General features: G+C 41.6%; 1 protein-coding gene across 1 annotated transcript in view; it reads left to right on the forward strand.

Annotated features, from left to right (window-relative positions):
* Positions 1–23,343, forward strand: part of MYO3B (myosin IIIB) — a 461,719-nt gene that overhangs the window by 336,945 nt on the left and 101,431 nt on the right. Inside the window, exons 29-30 of the mRNA XM_074337823.1 lie at positions 1,845–1,946; positions 6,036–6,138. Coding sequence (XP_074193924.1) covers positions 1,845–1,946; positions 6,036–6,138 — 205 coding nt within the window. The remainder of the gene's footprint in view (positions 1–1,844; positions 1,947–6,035; positions 6,139–23,343) is intronic.

Raw genomic sequence — 23,343 nt, forward strand, 5'->3', positions numbered from 1 at the left:
CTACAGCTACCATAACAAATTACCCCAAACTTGGTAGCTTAAAACAACAGAAATGTATTCTCTCACAGTTCAGGAGGCTAGAATTCCAAAATCAAGGTGTCAGTAAGGTTGGTTTCTACTGGAGGCTCTGAGAGAGAATTCTTTCCGTGCCTCTCTCCTAGCGTCTAGTGGTTCTCTGCAGTGCTTGGCGTTCCTCGGCTTGTAGACCCATCACTCCGCTCCAGTCTCAGCTTCCTCTGTTGCATGCATTCTCCCTGTATCTCTCTGTGTCCTCACATGGGCTTCTTATAAGGACACTAATCATTGCACTTCTTAGTATTTACCTGAAGGAGCTGAAAACTTATGTTCACACGAAACCCTGCATACAGATGTTTAAGGCAGCTCTATTTGTAATTGCCATCCAGCTCCCTCCTTAATTAATGCAACCTTAATCCAGTATGACCTCATCTTAAATGAATTATATCTGCAAAGACTCTACTTCCAAGTAATGTCACATTCTGAGGTTCCAGATAGACATGAATTTTGAGGGAACATTAGTCTACCCAGTTTACCACCGTAAAAGTTTCAGGGTGCTTTCACATCTGTTATCTCTTTTTCATGTCACTGTCCATGTTAGAATGCAAGCTCCATGAGGTTAGAGACAGTGCCTCTTGAAGAGTAGTCTGAAGCAACTGACATTACTTAATATAGGAATGTTTACTGGGCCTCCTTAAAGGAATGGAAAGACCCGGTGCCACCAGGCTAGGTGTGGAAAGGTGATGCCTGAGGTAGGAGAGTCACCCAGCAGGAGGGTGAGGGACAGGATGAAAAAAAAATGTCATCCAAGGAAATAAAAAAGGAGAAAGGTCAGAGATCCCAAAGATCCCAATATGGTACTGCTAGACGTACTGCTGGCAGAAGGGGAACAGCAAGAGTCAGAAGGAAGGTGCAGGATGAGAGAGAACAAGGTCTAGATCACAGGTCAGGGAGAAAAGGGACAACTGCCTCAGGGCAGAAGCCTATCTCTTCTGTGGGGAGTGGGGCCTGACTGCCAGTGTGGTTTCTTCTAAAGCCAACAGACCCAGGTGCACAGAATCTGACCTTTCCAGATACCTGAGGTACTCTGAGATGTTGGAACATCTTCAGCCCAACTTGACCTTCATGGTCTCAGAGAATGGAAGAAAAGACGTAACAGCTGGGATAAACCCTTTGGTATTTTTCCACTCCAGCCATCAGCTGTTTGGGTAGAGAAATATTTAGGTGTTTATTCACATGAACCAACCTGACTGGATGATGAAAAGCTGCAGTTCTGATATTTCTCACCTGAGTATAGGGTGTGGCCTGTCTTTTCTGTGGCAGCGTAATTAGTTGTCAACCCACAACAGTCAGTGAACAGGGCTACAAGAGGAAAGGAAGAGCAAGGTGTGCCCGAGGGCCAGATGGATGGAGGGATGGAGGAGATCTTGCTGCTCTTTATATTTCCCTGGTAGCAACAACTGGAAAGGCAGCTGGAAAGCCAGGAGCCCTGGCCTGGTGCACTCATGACCTCTCTTTGTCACCCAGCTCCCTATTTGACTAATGAGATTCATGAGACAGGTTCCCCACATTACTCCACATCACCACGGTAGGAGGGAATCCAGCCAGGACAGTGATTAATTCTCTGTTCCTTGCCATTTTGCCCCTTTCCAACCATACTGTATTAAATCTTAAAAGTAAGCACCAAATCTGTTGAGATTCATCATCTCAGAACCTCAAATCATAAGACAAATGTGGGTTTCCTAGCCAAGTTTTATCATTCCGCTTGGTCACTCATCTAGGTGTGGGAGCATAACCTGAAGAAGTTTCTCCTTTGTTTCATTCCACAGGGCGCCCTTCAGACCAAGGCCATGATCCACACCTCCTTGTCACAGGGGCCACCAGGGGAAGTGCCCACAGTCAAGAATGCAGTGAGCCTGGTGACCACAAAGGTGAGATCATTCGAGGTTTGAGATGGGTGTCCTGTATTCGGGGACATTCCAGAGAAAGTTCCAGAATTGGAAATGATCACCTGATATGGACCTTCTCGCTGCCACTTTTTTTTTTTTCTATAGATGACAGCTGATTAACTTCAGGGGCAGCCTTGCAGGGGACCCTGAAAAGTGATTTCACAGAAGGGGAGGGAGTAGACAGAGATAAGCTAGCTACTCTGTGACTGCCTCCTCTGCCCATGTTCTTGTTCACTGGGGAAACTGGTCTCATTGCAGCTCTCCTTACCGACCGCTTCCCTTCAACCCGCCCTCTTGGAGCAGACACTGACATGATTCTGCCTGATTTACCTTAAGACTTATGAAAGTTTCGCTTTTCAGGCAGATCTTTCTATGATCAGTCTGAGCTTTATGTACAGAAATTGTACATAAAGCTCAGACCGATTGCAAACATTCATGGGGGAGGGAGCACTGTGGACAAGAAATTAAAAACTGGGGTATCAATAAATGATGTTGTAAAATGAAAGAATCAGTGGTTTTCAAACATTTAAAAAATAGAATATTAGGATGAGTTGCGCTGGATTTGGCAGTAGAGTTTGCAGCTACAATTTATCTGCCAGGCCTAGCAATGAGGCTCTGGGCATTTCCAGCTCTTTTGTAATCAGTCAACCAGCCTATGTTTCAAGGAAATCCAGAATTAGAGCTTTTCCTGGGGGCAAGGAGGTTAGGGAGTGGGAGACAAAGACAAGGAGGAGCCCAGAGAGCAACAGTTTCTGGAACCTGAGGAGACCTGAGGGGAGAGACAATGAGACATCTTTCACTTTCCAAAGAAGGATGTTTAGCTGTTACTGACCTACCATCTAGACCCTTTCTCTCTAGCAGAATCCACAAATAAGAGGTCTTCCTGTTGTCATCAGCATGCAGATGTATTTTGTTTGGCCAGACACGGTGTTTTTGAAAAAACTTTGAACCCAAATGTTTTTAGATAGGGTGTCCACCACAAATGCCAGCATTCTTCCTGACACCACACACATTTATGTTACCTGGGTGGCCTCAGTGGTGTTTGAGTTCGCAATACCTTCTATCTTGTTCTCTTTCTTTTATTTTCTCTTCTCTTGATAGTCAAATGCTTTTTCATCTTATTTCAAAATAGTCCAGTGAAGAATTGGCATAACTTTCCTGGGGAATATGAATGGTTCATAGAGTTCAGTCCAACTTTGGAAGGCTTCATCTCCTCCAGAGAAGTCCCTCCCAGTATTTATTTCATTAAACCAGAACACTTAGCGACGTTTCCCTGAAGAAAGGAGAACTGTGTCTGGAGAAGCCTCCATTGTCACACCTACACATACTTCAAGTCTAGTGTTTTGTGAATGTTTCTGCTATTTCAGCTCATCATTTAATTTTTCAGCCATGTCACTGGTCTAATTCCTTTAACCTGATCTATTCACTCAGAATGGGCCACCCTATTTGACTTTTCTGTTTTTTTCCATATCTACATTTCTCTAGTCTCATTGTTTAACAGTTAATTTTTCGGAGAGATACCAGGTGCCAACTGTCACCAGTACATAACTTCAAAATGTTTGATAATTTCGGATTTTGCTTTGAACTCAATTATTTGATAACCTCCTTAATTTTTACTTATTTATTTTTAACCTTTTAAAATTGAGGCCTAATTGACATATGACATTATGTTAGTTTCAGTTGTGCCACATAAAGATTCCTTCCTTTTCATTTAAGTTTCTCTCTTTACTCTGATCCAAATCCTTCTCTCTGCTCTTCACACAAAGCTGGGAGGTGGAGGAACAGATTTCCTCTAAGCTTTATTAAGAATATTCTGTAAGTTTCTTTTTGGTTTTTGTACTTCAAATAACTCTTAAAAATCAATATTTTGATGACTGAAGTGTAAATGAATAAGAAACATGGAAGAAGTTTTCCCTTCGATTACACGAACAGAAATTCTATGGATTTTTATTGGAAACCCAGGCAAAGTAACGGGGGGGCATTTGCTAAGCTCCAAGTAAAGGTGCTGATGCCTCCTCGCTTTCTGGTGGTGGACGCAGCACCCTCCTAAGGAGAATCCCAAGCCAAAAGGGACTTGGGGTCTTTCCTAGCTTTGCTTGTGCTTTTCCCTCTCCATTTTACACGGTGGATCCCAAATGGGCGACACTAAAGCACTCTCGGCTTTCCATGAGTTACCACTTGGGCTTGGATCCGCGAGTGGTCGGTCTTGGTGCTGCTGAATTGGGCCAGAGAACAAGGTTAAAAATTATTTGTGTCATTTTTCCTCCTCAATAAGGAAACAAAGATATTTGTTTCCCAATGTGGACTTCTTTTTTTTCTTTTTATGTCGATTCTTGTTTTTATGTCACTTATCACAGTATTACAAGTGAGTTTGGGACAAACAATGTTTTAGAATCTGCAAGAGGGAGGAAAGCTGCCTGCCTGGTCCTCTAACCGGAGTTCATCAATTAGGAGAAAGCAGGGAGGGGAGGAGAGGAAATCAGTTAATGAAATTCTAAAAGGCTACAACGGTTTTTCTTGATTTCTGCTCCCCCCCCCCCTTCTTTTGACATTGTTTTACTGTTTGGTCATATGTTTTTTGTATAATAATAAAAATGTAATAATGATACATTTACATTTGTTTCTCTTTATCCTTTTGGTGTTTATAGCAATAAGAACAACAACACAGATGGTTTTATCTACCACTGATAGCTCAATGAGTTACATTTCTTCCCCATAAGAGATATTTATGTCTAAGGAACCAACCTAATATTATGGAATGAGAGTACACTCTTCCTAGAATAGACAACACAAAAACAACTGATTTCCATATTTCTTTTTCTGCACTTTATCTTTGTCATGTTATATATGTTCTATTATTATAACATCAACTTTTTGTATTTTATGCAACTTCCACAAATATATATGTCACAATTGACAAATTCATAGATGATCTTCATTGGCTATATCTTTGTTTGGATGTTTCTAGATTGTCGAAAATAAGGATAGCAAGTAGGTGCTGACTCTCTTTCCGACGCCAACTAATTGGTCGTGACGATGTAGACCTGTGGTTCTCAGCCCTGGCTACATGTTAAGATTATTTGGGAAACTTCTAAAAATTGATGCCAGCCCCAAGCTAGGTCAGTGTCAGAATCTCTGGGAGCTGGGTTCAGGCATATGTTGAATCTTCTTGGGCGATTCTAATGAACAGCCAGGGTTAAGAATCACATATTTGGAGCAATGTCTCTGAAGCTTCCACTTGGATCCTGGTCATCATCTTGTTAAAAACACAGATTTCCAGCCCCCTCCCCTGGACTTTCAGATTCACTAGGTCTGGGGTGGAGCCCAAGGATTTGCATTTTTAGCAAGTTTTTAGGTGATGTTGATGCTTCGTATGTGTATTCTCAATAAGTCAGGTGGTGCAGGGTCCACACTTTGAGAATCACTGATGTGAAGAGTTGTGTTAAAAAGGAACCTGAAGGTGAATTAAAATTCAGTGGAAGAGGGTCATGGTTGATTAGTCATGGCTGCCAGGGTCTCAGGGATGAGGAATTGTATTTGTCACCCCAATCCCCCCCTCTTGAGAAACTCATCAGTAAACTGTCCTCAATCACAGTGTGGAAATGGGTTTCTCCTGGAATGGTTCCCTATTTACAGTTAATCCTGCCCACATGGTGCCAGTTCATTCCTTGACCTACTGTCTTCGTCAGCAGGCGGCCCTGCTCAGCCCAGCCAGAACTGGAAGCTGGTCTACTAACTCCGTCTAGCACAGGGCTGTTCCAGCTACTGCATTTCCCTCATGTGGGGTCCTCTAATCTCTGTCCACTATTGCCAGAGAGAGAGAACTTGGTTTTCTATAAGCATGAGTTCTTTTATCCATTTACTGGCTGGGACCTTGCACTGAGCGAGGACTGCCATCACAGAACAGGTCTGTTTGGATGATGTGTCCTAAATAAAGGCTGCAGAAAGTCAGGGAACAACATGAGGGCAGGGAGAAAGGAGCTGCAGACACCGTAGATGGGCAATATATTGAACCCTGCCTATTTCTGAATGTATGCTTAAGTCTCTAAGCACTTGTTTGTTTTCTCTCAGTTCTGAAGGGCTCTGTAGATCATAAAAACAGTCCACAAGCAGAATCCAACAGTGGCCATGCAAAGACTTCAAGCAACTCTCCTTCTGTCACTGAGGAAAATCGGTGAGTCTTATCTATAAGATTTTCCAGCCTCAAACTCGGGGGCTTTTGGGGAGTTGGAGAGAATGGAACCAAAAGTGTTTCCCATCAGATTCTCCCATGTTAGAGGTCATCACTGTACTGGTGTAGAATTAACCCCTGGTCATTTGCAGAACATGAAAGCATTCACAAGACTCTACAAGAGTAAGAAAAGATTTATTGAAAGGCAAAAAGAGAGAGAGAGTTCTTTTTGGAACTGGCAGAAGGAGTTTTCCCAGGGCAGTTTGAAAGAAAGAGCTGTAGAAGATCTTGAAAGTTACTGGCAAACGGAGTTGTGCCAGGGAAGAGCCTGACGGAGACAGTTGTGCCGATGAGAAGGAGTGCTGGGGTTTTATATTTTCCCATGCATGATGTAGGGTGCTTGTCAGATTGCGGGGGGTGGGGGGGCTGCCGTTACAATTGTCTTCTCCTGGGACCTGTCCTGTTCCCATCTGTGATGGATGTCAGCTTGCAGGGGGTTACCGTTTTGATTGGAAACTGTTCTCTTCCCACCTATGATGGATGTAAGGTGCCTGTCAGCCTGCAGGTGCAGTGCTGGCCAGGGGAGTCAGAGCCAAGAGGGTAATATTTAGCTCCTTCGTGTTAGCCCACAAGCCTGCTCCTCTTAACTCTTTACTTGTCTAATCAATTGTTCTGTGGGCAAAAGTCTTTATTCTATAGGGCAAGCTGAACTGCCTTTTGGGTTCTCTTCATGGCAAAACCTGTACTTGACTTCATTAGGTCAAAGCAGTGGTTCTCAACTGAGGGCAGTTTTGCCCCACTCCCCTGGGATTTTGGCAATGTCTGGAGACATTTTTGGTTGTCACAACGTTAGGGGGAGGAGTTGAGCTAATGGAATCTAGTGGGTAGAAGCCAGGGATACTGCTACATGTCTTACAATACACAGGACAGCCCCCCACAACAAAGAACTGGCTAACCAAAAATGACAGTAGTCCCAAAGTTGAAAAATCTCGGGTTTAAGCTAAAGCAATAAGCTTAAACTTTTCCTATTTAGTTAAATAGAATTCAAAATGAGTAGAGCAGAGCTTGCCCAGGGCCATAGTGCACTATTTTCAATGTACTTCTGAACTTCTTAGGTCTGCAGAGGACAATGACCCTGGCTAAATGTAGGCTCAGGCCACTTTAAGTAAGGCCAGACCATGCTGTGACACCAAGTACTGGACTCAAGGAATTCAGAGGCTTCCTGTTTTTCAGGGAAGCATTCGTAACCCACCTTGTCTCAGAAAAGGTTTCCAGGCCCCATCACACATGTCACCAGGAGGGGGAGGAGGAGACAACACAGGAAGGAGTGGACCATGGCAAAGGGAATTGTTTGTGGGGACTCTCATTAAAAGTTTACTCTAGAATTTGGAGAAAGAAACAAGCCTTTAGAAAGTTTCTTGCATCTTTTCACTTGGAAAAAGAATTGGTCTTGATTTGTAATTTTAAAAAACAATTCTTAATTTTTTGAGACTTCTGAATCAATATTTTTGAGACCTGACAGATTTAATTCTCAGTACTTCTCTCGTGGTCTCAAATTCTTGGGGAATCCTTTTAAAGTAGACTACATTCCTAAATAACCAGAATACCTCATTTAAAAGTATTTGAACAGATATGATAGGCCTAACATCTCATACTAGAATAACAAAGTTTAGATTTTCTGTTGCAGCAGAAATAGCACTGAATTTGGTAGGGGGACGACTTGGGTTCTAGTCCTAGTTCTATCGTTTGTCAGCTGTTTGACCTTGGGCAAGTCAGTGAACCCATTTGGTAAATGGCTCCAGCCCCAGCCTGACTCACCTCAACCTCAGCTGATGACTAACTTTACTCAAAATATCAGAACAGTTCTGTGAGCAACTTCCACTTCCCTTCCCTCCATCTTAGACTCTCTCCTTATATTCAGCTGCCTTTTCTTCCTTTGCTTCCATCTCGAAAGACCACAGGCCCTCTTCCTTGCACAGGCTAACCTCTCTGCCATGTTTCTGCCCTCCAGGCCCTGCCACCATCAGGTAGCCCACCCTTTGCTTTGACTTCTTCCTTTGTCTGCTACCTCTCTCCCTTTTCACACCTCTCCCATTCTAACAAAAGCCTGCTCTCGGCTCTCTCCCTCTCTCTTCTTACTTTTACTATCAAACTTTCTCAGACTGACATCCAGGTCAGTTGTCTCATTCCCTCACCAACCACTCCCTCCCTAATGCTGCAGTTTGATCTGTGCCCTCACCACATCCCTAAAACTGTCCTTGGGAAGCTCAATTCCAAGTCGCTAGGACCTCATTTTCATCAGACTCTGCAACATGCAGTTTAAGGCCGTGCTTTCCTTGAACCGCATCTTCTATGTGTGTCTGTGGTACCGCAGTCTTCAGATTCTTCCTCCAAGATGTCCCCAGTCTCCATCCTCCTTCTCTTCCACCCACTAGTGAAATGCACTCCCTGACTCTCTTCTTTCTCTGCTTTTCACCTGGATGATCTCCTCTCTCACTGCTGTCTTCTGCTATCAGCTCTCAGCTGTGTGAGCGTGATTCTCAGATCTTCACACTTTTATGCCTAATTCTTGTTGGCCATGTATTTCTTATTTGCATACCAGGGCCTCAACAGAAAAGTCCCCACCAAATCACCTCCTTCACCTGACCTTGCCACTTCTGTGAGTGGCACAAACATTTTTGTGACCTGGCCTTCAAACCTGGCAGTCATTTTTGATCCCTACCTCTCACTTAACCCCACCCTCAATCATTAGCAGTCTTCCCTGGTCCAGGCCTGCCATCATCTCCTCTCTCTCTCTCTCTCTCTCTCTCTCTCTCTCTCTTCCTCCCTCCCTCCCTCCCTCCCTCTCTCCCTCCTCTTTACAGACCAGCTTTTATTTCTGACACCTGATCAATTGTCCTAAGCGCATTCTCACTTTTCAAAGAACTTTAATGGTTTCCGATTTTAGACAAAAGAGGTTCTGACTTCTCAGTCTGCTATATCAAGCTCCAATTTGTCCTCCAGACTCACCTCCTGTACGACCCTATATGCACCCTTGGGCTACCTGGAGTCAGACTTTATATTGTTCTACCAATGTACTTACCTCTGTTCTCTCTGCCCATTCCTTTCTGTTCAACTCTTACCTATTTTGTCAAGATATATTGTTGTATCCCTTTCCTCCATGAAGACCTTAATTCTCTTTAACAGTTCTTGAACCTTCATAGCCCATTTATAATAGTACTACTCAAAGTGTAAGACAAAATAATGAGATTGTGTCTGAATGTAAATAAACCCACTGCTTTCTTTACCAAGACAGTCTTGCTAAGAGAGGTTCTGACTTCTCAGTCTGCCATATCAAGCTTCTCCCTGTCTTGCTCCAATTTATCCTCCAGACTCACCTCCTGTATGATCCCAATACAGAAGTTCCAGTGCTGAGTCAGCCACTCAGGGATGTCATCAAGGACACAGGTTCCTTCCATCTCTTTGTTCTGCTATCTCAACATGTGGCTGAAGCAGGGCTAAGTATCACTTCTTCACATGGCAATGTCCAAAGCAGGAAAGAAGAGGTGAATGGAAAGGGGGCACTCCTCAGAAGTGTCTCTCTGTGTCATGAAGGAAAACTTTCCCACAAGTCGCCAGGATACTCCCCTCACATCTCATTGGCCAGAATTTTCAGAGGTGGCTCTGCAGGGGAGCTGCAAGAGAGTCTGGGGAAATGAGCACAGGCGTTTTCAGCTTCTGCAGGAAGTTTTCAGCTTCTGTAAGCAAAGAGTAAAGAGGTTGGGGAAGCAACCAACAGAGTGTGCCAGGAAAGTCATGAATGGTTAGTGATGGAGCAGATAGGTCCTGGTAAAAGATGAAGGGAAGGCAAAATCAGAAGGAAATGTTCATAAGGAAGACCCAGACATGACAAGAAATATTGCTGAGAATAAGAACGACAGGGATATGTGGAGGTCATCATTCAGATTCAGCCAACATTTATTGCGATGCCAGCTCTTTTCCCACAATTATCTCAAGTAATTCTCACACCAGCTTTTGGGGTGGTGTTACCAACTCCATGTTACCCATGAGTAAACTGTACACGGGGAAGGCTCATCAAGTAGCTCCCAAAAGCTGGCCTAGAGTCCAATGCTGGGTTGGAGGTATCAGATTTACCTTCTTCTGCCCCCAGTCAGCTAGTCTGGGTGTCACCCAAGGTCACAAAGAAAACAAATAGCAGGTCTAGGGTTTGAATCCTGATCTTCTGTCCTCAACAATAATAACTAACATTTGCTCTTCGTTAACAACATCCTGGGCCCTGTGCTAAGTGTTTTATATGCATTTTTCTATTTAATCCTCATAACACCTCTATGGGAAAGGTACGCATTTCATGATTTCTGATATTTAGAGATTACAAGTAACTTGCTAGTGTTACTTAAAGAGACAGGCCTTCTGACTCGAGAGCTCAGGCTTTTAACCAGTACATTCTAATACTTCTCTAGGTTCTGGGCTCCAAATGCTTAACCCAGAGCTTTTTCTGTTTTCTCTGTGTTATCTATAACTGTCATGGCAGCATATCTAAAATCATAACCAGCTAAAGAATCAACCCTGATTGGCATAAAGCGGTCACCCTGTGATTGGTGGAGAAAATTCCAGCATCGAATCTTGGGAGAAAGCCTGCAGCCTCCTGGGAGAGGTGCTCCCATCTGTGCATAGTGGGGTGAGGTTAACTTGGCTGGGGAGGAGGAAACCTCAAGTTGAAAGAAGTCCGTGTTTGGTGTGGAGCTTCTCTGCTGGGCTTCCTATGTGGGCCTGTACAGTGAATGACAGAATGGAAATACTCTTTTATGTTGCAGGGGCATTGTTCCCATGATGGTAATCCTCCATTTTAATGCTAATAAGTACACTAGTGAGGATTACGCCCTTTAATTTGGCCTGCATATGGCAAAGCTCTCGCAAGGCTTTTATTTGACATTCGTTAGCACACTAGCCCCTGTCCTGTAAAAAGAAGCCCCTCTGAGGGAGGGAGGAGATGGTAATGCCAGTGCAGATGTTTTACCTGGCAGCTTGTAACACACCCCCAGAGAGGCTGCTTCGTTGTGGGCCACTTCAATGAGGATTCAGACTTAGCGAGATGGGGACCTTCGTGACTCAGACAGCTCAAGGGAAGCTGGCATCTCGCAAGAGGGGAAAATGAGCACATATTTCTCCCGTGTGTCATCCTTGCGGCTCTGGGGCTTGAAGCCAATTGGGCTGACCTCAGAATTGATGAGCCAGAGAAACAGCCTCTCCATCAGGGCCAACTGTGGGCCAGATTTTCATGTGGGCTGTGAAGTACATATTGCCACATATCTTGAAAAATACTCTGCCTGGGGGGTCATTGCAGAAATCCGTGGCAGTGCTAAGCAGATTTAACAAAACTTTTCTTTCCATATCAGTATCAGGAGGACGTTTCCTCTCCCCACCCTTTCGTTTTCATGCTAATTTTGCCTCCAGCCTTCATTTCACTCCCGCAGGAAGCTAGTTCCCTCCAGCAAATTTCCTACCACTGTGGCCGAGTTAGGGCACTACCTGGATGGAGCCAGAGAGAAGAAGGCAGCAAGTGTGGGAGCCACAGTGGGGGTAGAGGCCTTCTTTCAAAAGTGCTTTGGATACGGTAGATAATCTATGTGTAATCTCCTTCAGGTAGAAAGCAGATGAGATGGGTTTTGGTGACAGACCTGGGTTTGAGTCTTAGTTCACTTATAAACTAGGAGACTTTGGGCCAGTTCCTTCATCTTTCTGAACTTCAGTATCCTAGGCTACAAAAAGGAAATAATTGTGAGGATTAGAGCTAATCTATGCAACGGAACTAGCACAGTTCTGGACACTTAATAAATGCTCAATAAAGGATGATGGTGAGCTGTTCTTTGCCATGGTAATAGAAGTAGTTGCAATAATAGTAGAAATAGTAGTAATTAAAAAGTTTCTGTAAAGCTAACCGAATAGGAAGTGTCAAGACCCCTCTGGTTTAGCTCTAAACTGTAGACAAAAATAAATATTGAAGATTCCAGCACTTCAGACATTTTGAACAATGTTCATTTGCTGCTTTAACTTGAGAGCCAAATTTTCTTTTCTTGTGTTCCTGGCTCTTATCTCAGGATAAATCGGAGATTGACTTTGGGCCCAAGACTCTGGACAATATGGCTAGGATTTCACTGGCACACCCTCAAATGACAACTTTCAGAGCTTACTTGATTGTTAGGGACTTCTTAGAGTTTCTAGACTTTAAAAATATTAATTGGTCACATTTATTTTCAAAACCTTTTTGAAGCCAGAAACTTTATCACCAGCTGAAAGGATCTTCAAGGAAAAACCTGTTTTGAGTTATATTTTTCCTTGTGGATTTGCTTATAGCTGTACATAAATATTTATCCGAACTATTTCAACAAACCTTAAATCACCAGTGATCCTTATGCAAGGGATCCTTTTAGAAGGATTGCGGATGTCAAGAATGTCAGCAATCAACGTTCTCTTTATAGGACCAGATTCCAAGGACCGGAGGCCTCTTTAAAAATATTTGGAGCCTTTTCGTGGCTTTCAACATGTCTTTGTTTTCCCATTTCTATGTATCTGTCCATGCTGTTCCTTCTGAATAGAATGCGCTTGCCAGTTCTTTCTTTACCTGTCGATATTTTACCCATCCTTCAAGGTCTTACCCATATGGCCCCTCCCCCAGGGACTTGAAAAAGACTACAGCCGAGAAGAGCATCCCAGGTGGGAGACATAGAGTGGGCCACAGCCCAGAGGCAGGATGTTCGAGGGTTCTCTGGGGAGGGTGAGATGCCCAGGGGGAGGAAGGCTGAGGGTAGGGTGGGAATGGTGAGATGCAGGGAATAAAGCAGGTGGGAGCCAGGTTATAGGAGGCCTTAAAAGCTACACAAAATATTTCGGGCTTCATTCTATAAGCTGAAAGCAGTACACCTACAGTCATTGGGTAGAATATGGTCTACAGATGTATTTTGTTTGGCCTGCACGGTGTTTTTGAAATTCTTAATTAGTTTCCAACAGATAAAAATGGAAAGATTTCATATAACAATTCAGATTTCTGGGTTTTTTCAATTAAAGTTTATTGGGGTGACAATCGTTAGTAAAGTTACATAGATTTCAGGTGTACATTTTGTAATGCACTATATCTCACATTATGTGTTCACCACCCAGAGTCAGTTCCCTTTCCATCACCATGTATTAGACTCCGTTTACCCTCTTGTAGAGCCCTCCTCCCCCCTTACCCTCTGGTAAGCCCTAAACTATTGTCTGTGTCTATGAGTTTTTGTTCCTTCGTTTGTTTGTCTTGTTCTTTTATTGTTCTCAGTTTTATATACCACATATCAGTGACATCACATGGTTCTCTGCTTTTTCTGTCTGACTTATTTCGCTCAGCATTACACTCTCAAGAGCCATCCATGTTGTCACAAATGTTCCTATATCATCTTTTCTTACCACTGAATAGTATTCCATTGTGTATATATACCACAACTTCTTTTTTCTTTTTTAAGAAAATGCTTTCTTTCTTTTTTTTTTTCTCAAACATTTTATTGGGGAAGGGGAACAGGACTTTATTGGGGAACAGTGTGTACTTCCAGGGCTTTTTCCAAGTTAAGTTGTTGTCCTTTCAATCTTAGATGTGGAGGGCGCAGTTCAGCTCCAGGTCCAGTTGCCATTGTTAGTTGCAGGGGGCACAGCCCACCATCCCTTGCGGGAGTCGAGTCAAACCGGCAACCTTGTGGTTGAGAGCCTACTGGCCCATGTGGGAATCGAACCAGTAACCTTCGGCATTAGGAGCACAGAGCTCCAACCGCCAGAGCCACTGGGCTGGCCCTATACCACAACTTCTTTATCCATTCATCTATCAAAGGACGTTTTGGTTGTATCCATGTCTTGGCCACCGTAAATAAAGCTGCAGTGAACATTGGAGCACAGTGTCTTTATGGATAAATGTTTTCAGATTTTTTGTGTGGATACCCAGGAGAGGTATTGCTGGGTCATATGGTAATTCTATTCGTAATGTTTTAAGGAACCTCCACACTGCCTTCCATAGCGGCTGCACCAGTCTGCATTCCCACCAGCAGTGTATGAGGGTTCCTTTTTCTCCACAGCCTCTCCAACACTTGTTACTATTTGTCTTGTTGATGACAGCCATTCTAACTAGGGTGAGGTGATATCTCATTGTGGTTTTTATTTGCATCTCTCTGATGATTAGTGATGTGTAGCATTTTTTCACGTGTCTGTTTGCCATTTGTATGTCCTCTTTGGAGAAATGTCTCTTCAGGTCCTCTGACCATTTTTCAATTGGGTTGTTTGCTTTTTTGTTGTTGAGTTGTATGAGTTCCTTGTATATTTTGAATATTAGCCCCTTATCGGAGGCACTGTTTGCAAAAATCTTCTCCCAGTCAGTTGGTTGCCTCTTTATTTTGTTGATGGTTTCTTTTGCTGTGCAGAAGCTTTTAAGTTTGATATAGTCCCATTCATTTATTTTAGCTTTTACTTCCCTTGCCTTTGGAGTCAAATTCATAAAATGCTCTTTGAATCCAAGGTCCGTAAGTTTAGTACTTATGTTTTCTTCCATGCAGTTTATTGTTTCAGGTCTTGTGCTTATGTTTTTGATCCATTTTGAATTAATTTTGGTACATGGTGACAGATAGCAGTCCAGTATCATTCTTTTGCATGTGGCTATCCAATTCTCCCAGCACCATTTATTGAAGAGGCTGTCTTTTCTCCATTGTATGTGTTTTACTTCTTTGTCAAAAAATATCTGTCCATATTTATGTGGGTTTATTTCTGGGTTTTCAATTCTATTCCATTGGTCTATGTGTCTGTTTTTCTGCCAATACCATGCTGTTCTGATTATTGTTGCCCTGTAGTACAAGCTAAAGTCAGGGAGTGTGGTACCTCCAGCATTGTTCTTTTTTCTTTGGATTGCTTTGGCTATTTGGGGTCTTTTGTGGTTCCATACAACTCTGATGATTTTTTGTTCTATTTCTTTAAAAAATGCCATTGGGATTTTGATGGGGATTGCATTTAATCTGTATATTGCTTTGGGTAATATGGTCATTTTAACTATGTTGATTCTTCCAATCTATGAACACCAGAATGTCTTTCCATTTCTTTGTGTCTTCTTCAATTTCTTTCAAAAATGTCTTATAGTTTTCAGCATATAGGTCTTTCACATCCTTGGTTAAGTTTATTCCTAGGTATTTTATTCTTTTTGTTGCAATTGCAAAAGGAATTGTTTTTTAAATTTCTTTTTCTGAGATTTTGTTGTTAGTATATAGGAATGCAATGGACTTTTGTACATTGATTTTGTACCCGGCAACTTTACTGTATTCATTGATTGTTTCTAATAGCTTTTTGGTGAAGTCTTTAGGGTTTTCTATATACAACATCACGTCATCTGCAAAGAGTGACAATTTAACTTCTTCATTCTGAATCTGGATGCCTTTTATTTCTTTCTCTTGCTGATTGCTCTGGCGAGGACTTCTAACACTAGGTAGAAAAGCAGAGGTGATAGGGGACAGCCCTGTCGTGTTCCTGAACGTAGAGCAAAGGGCTTCAGTTTTTCACTGTTAATTATGATGTTAGCTGAGGGTTTGTCATATATGGACTTTATTATGTTAAGATATTTTCTTTCTATACCTATTTTATTAAGTGTTTTAATCATAAATGGATGTTGTATCTTGTCAAATGCTTTTTCTGCATCAATTGATATAATCATAGGATTGTTGTCCTTTATTTTGTTTATGTGGTGTATCACATTGATGGATTTGTGTATGTTGAACCATCCTTGTGCCCCTGGGATAAACCCCACTTTGTCATGATGAATAATCTTTTTAATGTATTGTTGCATTCGATTTGCTGGAATTTTGTTTAGGATTTTTGCATCTGTATTCATCAGAGATATTGGTCTGTAGTTTTCTTTTTTTGTCTTATCCCTATCAGGTTTTGGTATCGGAGTAATGTCGGCCTCATAAAATAAGTTAGGGAGTATTGTCTGTTCTTGAATTTTTTGGAAGAGTTTAGATCCTCTTTGAAGGTTTGGTAGAATTTACTAGTGAAGCCATCTGGTCCCGGACTTTTGCTTTCGGGAAGGTTTCAGATGACTGATTCAATTTCCTTTCTGGTGATCTGTCTATTTAGATTTTCCAATTCTTCGTGAGTCATCCTAGGAAGGCTATATGTTTGTAAGAACTTGTCCATTTCTTCTAGGTTATTGAATTTGGTGGCATATAGTCCTTCATAGTATTCTTGGATGATCCTTTGTATTTCTGTGGTGTCCATGATAACTTCCCCTTTTTCATTTCTGATTTTGTTTATTAGTGTCTTTTCTCTTTTTATCTTAGTGAGTCTAGCCAAGGGTTTGTCAATTTTGTTAATCTTTTCAAATAATGAGCTTTTTGTCACATTAATTTTTTCTATTGTATTTTTGTTCTCTATTTCATTTACTTCTGCTCTGATTTTTATTATTTCCTTTCTTCTGCTGACCTTGGGATTCATTTGTTCTTCTTTTTCTAGTTCTTTATGTTGTAACGTGAGGTTATTTATATGGGACTTTTCCTGTTTCTTGAGCTAGGCCTGTAATGATATAAATTTCCCTCTTAAAACTGTTTTTGCTGCATCCCAAAAATTTTGTTAGGATGTATTTTCATTCTCATTTGTTTCTATGTATCTTTTGATCTCTCCTCTTATTTCTTCTTTGACCCAGTCATTCTTTAAAAGTATGTTGTTTAATCTCCATGTATTTGTGGTTTTTCCTGCTTTCTTTTTGCAATTGATACCCAATTTCAAAGCCCTGTGATCAGAGAATATGCTTGATATGATTTCAATCTTCTTAAATCTGCTGAGGCTAGTTTTTTGTCCCAATATGTGGTTTAACCTTAAGAATGTTCTATGTACACTAGAAAAAAATGTATAGTCTGATTTTCTAGGATGAAGTGCTCTATAAATGTCACTTATGTCCGTTTCATCTAATGTGTCATTTAGGACTGCTATTTCTTTATTTATTTTCTGTCTGGATGATCTATCCATAGCTGTCAATGAAGTATTTAGGTCCCCTACTATAATTGTGTTTTGGTCAATTTTTCCTTTTAGTTCTGTTAGTAGTTGCTTGGTGTATTTCGGTGCTCCCTGATTGGGGGCATAAATATTGATGACTGTTATATCTTCTTGTTGTACAGTCCCCTTTATCATTATGAAATGTCCATCTTTGTCTCTGGTTACCTTTTTTATCCTGAATTTTGTTTCATCTGATATCAGTATGGTTACACCTGATTTTCTCTGGATACCATTTGCTTGGAGTGTCAATTTCCACCCTTTCACTTTGAGTCTGTATTTGTCCTTGTAGCTGAGATGCTTCTCTTGGAGGCAGCATATGGTTGGGTTAGTTTTTTGATCCAATCTGCTACTCTGTGCCTTTTTATAGGTGAGTTCAGTCCATTTACATTTAGGGTGATTATTGATACGTGAGGATTTTGTATTATTCTATCTTTGGTTTTCTGGTGAGACTGTGTCTCCATTGTTTCTTTGCTTTTTTGTTTTTGTCCTTTATTTATGTGTGGTGGTATTCTATGATTTTATGTATGTTTCTTCTTTTATTATGGTGTATATTTCAGTTCTGGATTTTTTTTGAGTGGTTACCATTAAGTTTATGTAAAAGAAAGTTTGATATTTAGAGTATTCCATTTTCTTCAACATGCTTACTTTCTCCATTCCCATATTCTAGTTCAGGCCTTTATTCTCTCCCCTTTTATATTTTGGTTGTCACAAATTATCTCTATTTATGCTGATCGAATAGCCTTCTTCAGTATTTCTTGTAGTGCAGGTCGTGTGTTAGAAAATTCCCTCAGCTTCTGTATGTCTGGAAAGGTCTTTATTCCTCCTTCATATCTAAAGGATATCTTTGCTGGATATATTATTCTTGGCTCATAATTTCTCTCTTTCAATAGTTTGAATATTTCAGTTCACTCCCTCCTGGCTTGTAGAGTTTCTGCTGGAAAATCTGATGATAATCTAATGGGCTTTCCTTTGTAGGTTACCGTTTTCTTTTCCCTGGCTGCCTTGAGGATTCTTTCTTTATTGTTGATTTTTGACAACTTCAATACAATGTGCCTTGGAGAAGGACTGTTGGGGTTGAGGTAATTAGGTGTTCTATTTGCTTCTTGTATTCGAGGATCCAGTTCTTCCCACAAGTTTGGGGAGTTCTATTAGTTTGAATATACTATTAGTTTGAATATACTCTCTGTTCCCTTCTCTCTTTCTTCTTCTGCTGGTGTGCCCATTATTCTTATATTGCTCTTTCTGATGGAGTCAGAAAGTTCTCGTAGAGTTTTTTCATTTCTTTTAAGTCTCAAGTCTCTTTCTTCTTCCATCCATGTCATTTCCAGGTTTCTATCTTCGATGTCACTGATTCTTTCCTCCATCTGGTCAACTCTACTACCTAAGCTTGCTGTTTCATTCTTCATTTCTTTTATTAAGTTCTTAATCTCCAGAAATTCTATTTGGTTCTTTTTAAAAATTTCAATCTCTTTGGTAAACTGTTCATTTTGTTCTTTGATTGTATTTATGAGTTTATTAAACTGCCTGTCTGTGTTTCCTTGCATCTCATTGAGTTTTTTAAGAATTACAATCTTGAATTCTCTGTCATTTAGTCATATATTGCCACGTCTTTAAGTTCATTTTCTGGAGACTTTTCATTTTCTTTATGAGCTGTCTTGTTACCTTGGTTATTCATGGCAATTAATGATTTATTATTTCTCTTCCTAGACATATACAGGAGTGGGTTCTGCAACAAGTTAATAGAAAGAGGTCTTTCTTTGGTTTTCCAGTAGGTGTTTGTAGAATGTTGTATTTTCTCTCTGACTGCACTGCAGCCTTTTATTCTCTCTCACACTGTAGCATTATATTTTCTCTGCACTATTCCAGCTTCTCATACAATGGGGGGATTCCCTGGAAGGTGGGCTTATCCTCTGTGAACTGTTCACCTGGGTTATAGGGTGCTGTCTCCATGGGGGGATGTGAAGAGCTTCTGAAGTTCCAAAGCTCTTCCTGCACCAGATTCAGAGCCCGTGTGTTTCTGCAGCTCTGTTTACTCCTGAACGGATCCGCTCAGATAGGTGGGGACAGAGGCGGGTTGGGTTGTGAGAGGTGGCCAGAGCAATGGCGGTGATCACCACCACAGCCAGTCCTGCTTCTATGGTTCCCTCTCCTTTGCCAGAACTAGTTGGGCTGCGAGTTCATGTGTGCGGATCATAGTTCTCAGAACTGCAAATATTCTGTTCTTTTGATCTGACACTGCTAGTGTTCCACTTCTAGCACTGGGCAGGTGGGGGCGGGGCGAGCTCTGGGAGGGTAGGGAGGGGGCGGCTAGTCTCAGTGCCTAAGGCTTCCGTGCTCTGCTCAGCAGTGAGGGCTGAAACCACCGTTTTCAGCATTCTTCCCTCAGTCTTTGCTCCAAAGTCTCTGTCGTGAGCATTGTGTTCAACCGTGTTATATGCTGTCCCCTCAGCCCTGTGGGCCATAAGCGGAGCCCTAACAGTCCGTGTTCTTCCCTCTTTTGCAGCTGCACTAGTTCCTGGATGCAGCGAGCTTGGAGCACTGAGCTAGGTTTGCGTCCTGTGCCCACCTGGCTCTGTCTCCGCACTTCTCCCTTCCCTCTTCCCCTGCTCACGTAATTTGCCCACCTTTAGATGATTTCAGTAGTGCACCTCTTAGTTTTGCCTGTCTGCTGTGCAAGGTGTCCTTTGTGGAGTTATAGCTGTTCAATTTGTTGTAAATTCCAGGGGAGATTTCAAGAGGCTCACCTTACACTGCCATTTTTATGATGTCATTCCAACAATTCAGATTTCTGATGCCTTTTTAAAATTGGAGTAACCAGCAGCAATTTGTTAGAACTGAGTAAAGGCTGTGTTCTACTGATACCAACTCACTAGCCTGCTTAATTCATGGCCTGGCCCCACCAGCATCTGAGTTAGATTCCCACCCATTGTGTGCAGAGGCATGATGCTGGCAGAGGGAACAGTTTAGGCTACAGACTCTGGAGCCAGATTGCTTCTCTTCTAGGCCCAGGTCTGAATCCAATTAGCTCAATGACCTTGGGCAAGTTAACCATATTTCTAATAATGGTACTTACCTCATAGTTCTCTTGTGAGAATAAACCATAGGAAATTTTTAGAAGACTACCTAGCATGTAGTAAGAGCACAAAAGTATTAGCTGTTATTACTATATTCTACATGAGATAAACTCTAGGGCTGAAACTATCTGTCATTCGTTTCTGTGGGACTCATTGAATCTCCAATCTTTGGCCGTGGTAGGCATAAAAAAAGTCATTAATGAATGGATGAATGAAAATGTGCTCCCTGAATTTATACTTCTGCTGGGTCCAAAGTTAAATTTAATTATGTTGTCCTCAAGAAGTGCTTCCTATTTATCTTAAGTTTGACCTGAACATAATAATTAATTTTTGATAAAGTAAGAAGCTGGCTTTCTCAAAAAGCTAACAGTGCTAACAAAATAAGTGAAGGGAGATGCTGTTGACACGGTGTCATTTTTCTATAATGGATTTACCTTCCTAACTCAAAAATAAGCCCCAAGTTTGGGAAGGTGCTCAATTATGTGTTTTCTTTAGAAGCTCAGTTATTGGCAGGTAGCTGTCTGTGGTTTATATCTTAATTTAATGGTCAGTTTGCTAGGAACCAGCATGTAATGAACATAAGCAGAAATGATGTTAGAATGTATGTATGACTTGGGTTCTCTGACCACTCCCACCCTACATGAGATCCACACTTCAGGGCAGCGTTTTTGTGCCTGGTGCCTCAGACAAAGATGGACCATCTCCTAAAACAATTTGGACAGTTTGGTATGAGAAAAAATTTCCAGTATGTCCAACATATCTTATGCATAGCTGAAGTTATGACACCACCCCACCAAGACCTTTAATGGCATTACCTGTGTAAGCACATGAACTTTAGTGCTTACATTAATCTATCCATAAACACAGTTGCCATCAGCAGATGACAGCATGAGCTCTGCAAAGTTGACTGGCAAGGTTGGATTCACTTTCTCTCTGGAAAACTTGCACATTTACAGAGAATTTGGGTCCAGCAGCATTTAATTTCATTTGCATAAATATCATCTAAAATTGAATGATGTATTTAAGATTCTAAAACATTGCTCTTTAACTTTGTACTTTAAATGTCACATGGCTCTCTTCTTGTTTATTAAAAAAAATCGATTTTTAGTATGATAATGCATCTACTTTTTAAAAAGAAATCTCAATCTCTCTTTAGCTCTCTCCCTTTCCTCTTCCTTTCTTCTTTCCTTCCTTCCTTCCTTCCTTCCTTCCTTCTTTCCTTCCTTCCTTCCTTTCCTTCTCTCTCTCTCTCTCTTTCTCTCCTTATATGATTAATACATACATCTCTATAAAGTTCTGGTTTCTAATCTAAAGGACAATTTCAATTAATGAAAACTCTGGCAAATTCTTCTGACCATTTCACCATCCCTCAAAGCCTTCCTACATCACTCATTTTGTGAGTGTAGGAAATTCTAGAAATTCAGTACATCTCAGATAGCTACTATACTTGTATCCTCATCAAGACCTTTTCTATGTTCAGGCTCAGAATGACATTTTGAACAAGATACTTTTTTATATTGAGGCTATTTCAAAAGAAAAGAAACTTGAGAAAAGAAAACTTGCTCAAGTTGAAAACAATATTTGTGTAAAGATGAATTCTATATAAAAGTGTTTTATTATGAATATTTAAAGAAACCGAGTGTGCTCTTACAGGTTGATAGAAGATTAACTTTGTACATTTCCATAGACTTATTAACCTTATTTCATTTTCTCCTCTGGGTTAGAAGGAAAACATACAGTGTTTCAGTTCCAAGTGTATTTTGTGAATTAAATGGCAGCGCACCTACCTGCAGGCCGCAGATCTGCCAGCATATTTCCCATCAGCATCGCCCCCCCCCCCGCCCCCAGCCCGTCACTTTAAATAAAGAAGGAACCTGAGCAAGTGTTCACCACAGAAACTGTGACAGTAGTAATGCCACACTCTCTGTATCTTAGTAACTTCTCAGACTTGTCTCCTTGATGAGTAGACAAAACAGGAGGAGGGTTGAGTTTTTCCTTTTCATCTGAATGGTGTAGGTCAGGTCGGGAAAACAGAGAGGAATAGAGAGTTCTGGTGAAACAGAGCTCTAGTGACTGCTGTGACTGGGAAATTAGATAATAAACAGTCCCTGATACCAGGATTCTAATGGCCTAAGATCAACACAGTCTGGAGACGCAGGCAGGAGTGGCCTTCCGTGCTCTGGCTTAGACCCTCCCTGGAGAGCTCTTTGTGTCAACAAGAACAGCCAGCGCTCCTGGCCAGCTCCCAGCACTCAGAGTGGGGCTATCGTTTTTGTTTGCTTTGCAAATATCTTAATGGGAAGTGGTTCAACACCACCTATGGGTTAATCTGAGAGGTTCTGCCTGGCAGCTGTTGGCTCTGAGAACCACATGGCCCCTCTCCTGCGGGCAGAGGGAGTCAGGCTGACTGTTAACTACCTAGCCAGGTTGAGGTATCTTTTTGGGTTTACTGGCTGGCAGGAAGCACATTGTTGTCTTTTATTTTTAGTTTGTTCCTCCTGGGAGGGCAAAGGTGTTATTCTCAGATCCAACTCTGCTTTTCCCTGTAAGGCAGGGCAGTTGTTTGCATTAATTTCACTAGCATGCAACCTACTTTTTTCACCTAAACTCATTCTCCCCAAATCTGAAATTTGCTATTAACGGTGGTGGTGTGTTGGTGGAGACAGTGATATTGTTGCAGAAAGAAGGATCTGGTACATTCATCTGCAGGGAAGGTAAAGCTACAGCCTCGTCTTCACCCAGGATCTAAAGAATTGAATAAATACTGAATTTCTTAATAATTCCTGCTCTACTGTTCCCTTAGTTTTCTCCTCTCTTTGGCTTTTGTCTTGACCCATGGGAATGCTTCCCTGGGTGACTTGGCCAAGACATGTCTTTCTGGATCTCTGTCAGCTGACACTGGCACAAAGGAGGTTTTTCTTTATGCTTTCCTCACTCGATTTCAGGCAGGGTTGGATGGTTTCCACAAAGCAGGTTAGGGAAGTTCCTAGAGTGATGACAGACTTATAGACAATTTCCAATTACCCCATTCGTAACACTGCAAAACATTCAGATGACGCTTTAGGTCCTGGGGAAAAGGTCCAGC

Source organism: Rhinolophus sinicus, linkage group LG01 (genome assembly GCF_036562045.2).
Source record: "Rhinolophus sinicus isolate RSC01 linkage group LG01, ASM3656204v1, whole genome shotgun sequence".
Lineage (NCBI taxonomy): Eukaryota > Metazoa > Chordata > Mammalia > Chiroptera > Rhinolophidae > Rhinolophus > Rhinolophus sinicus.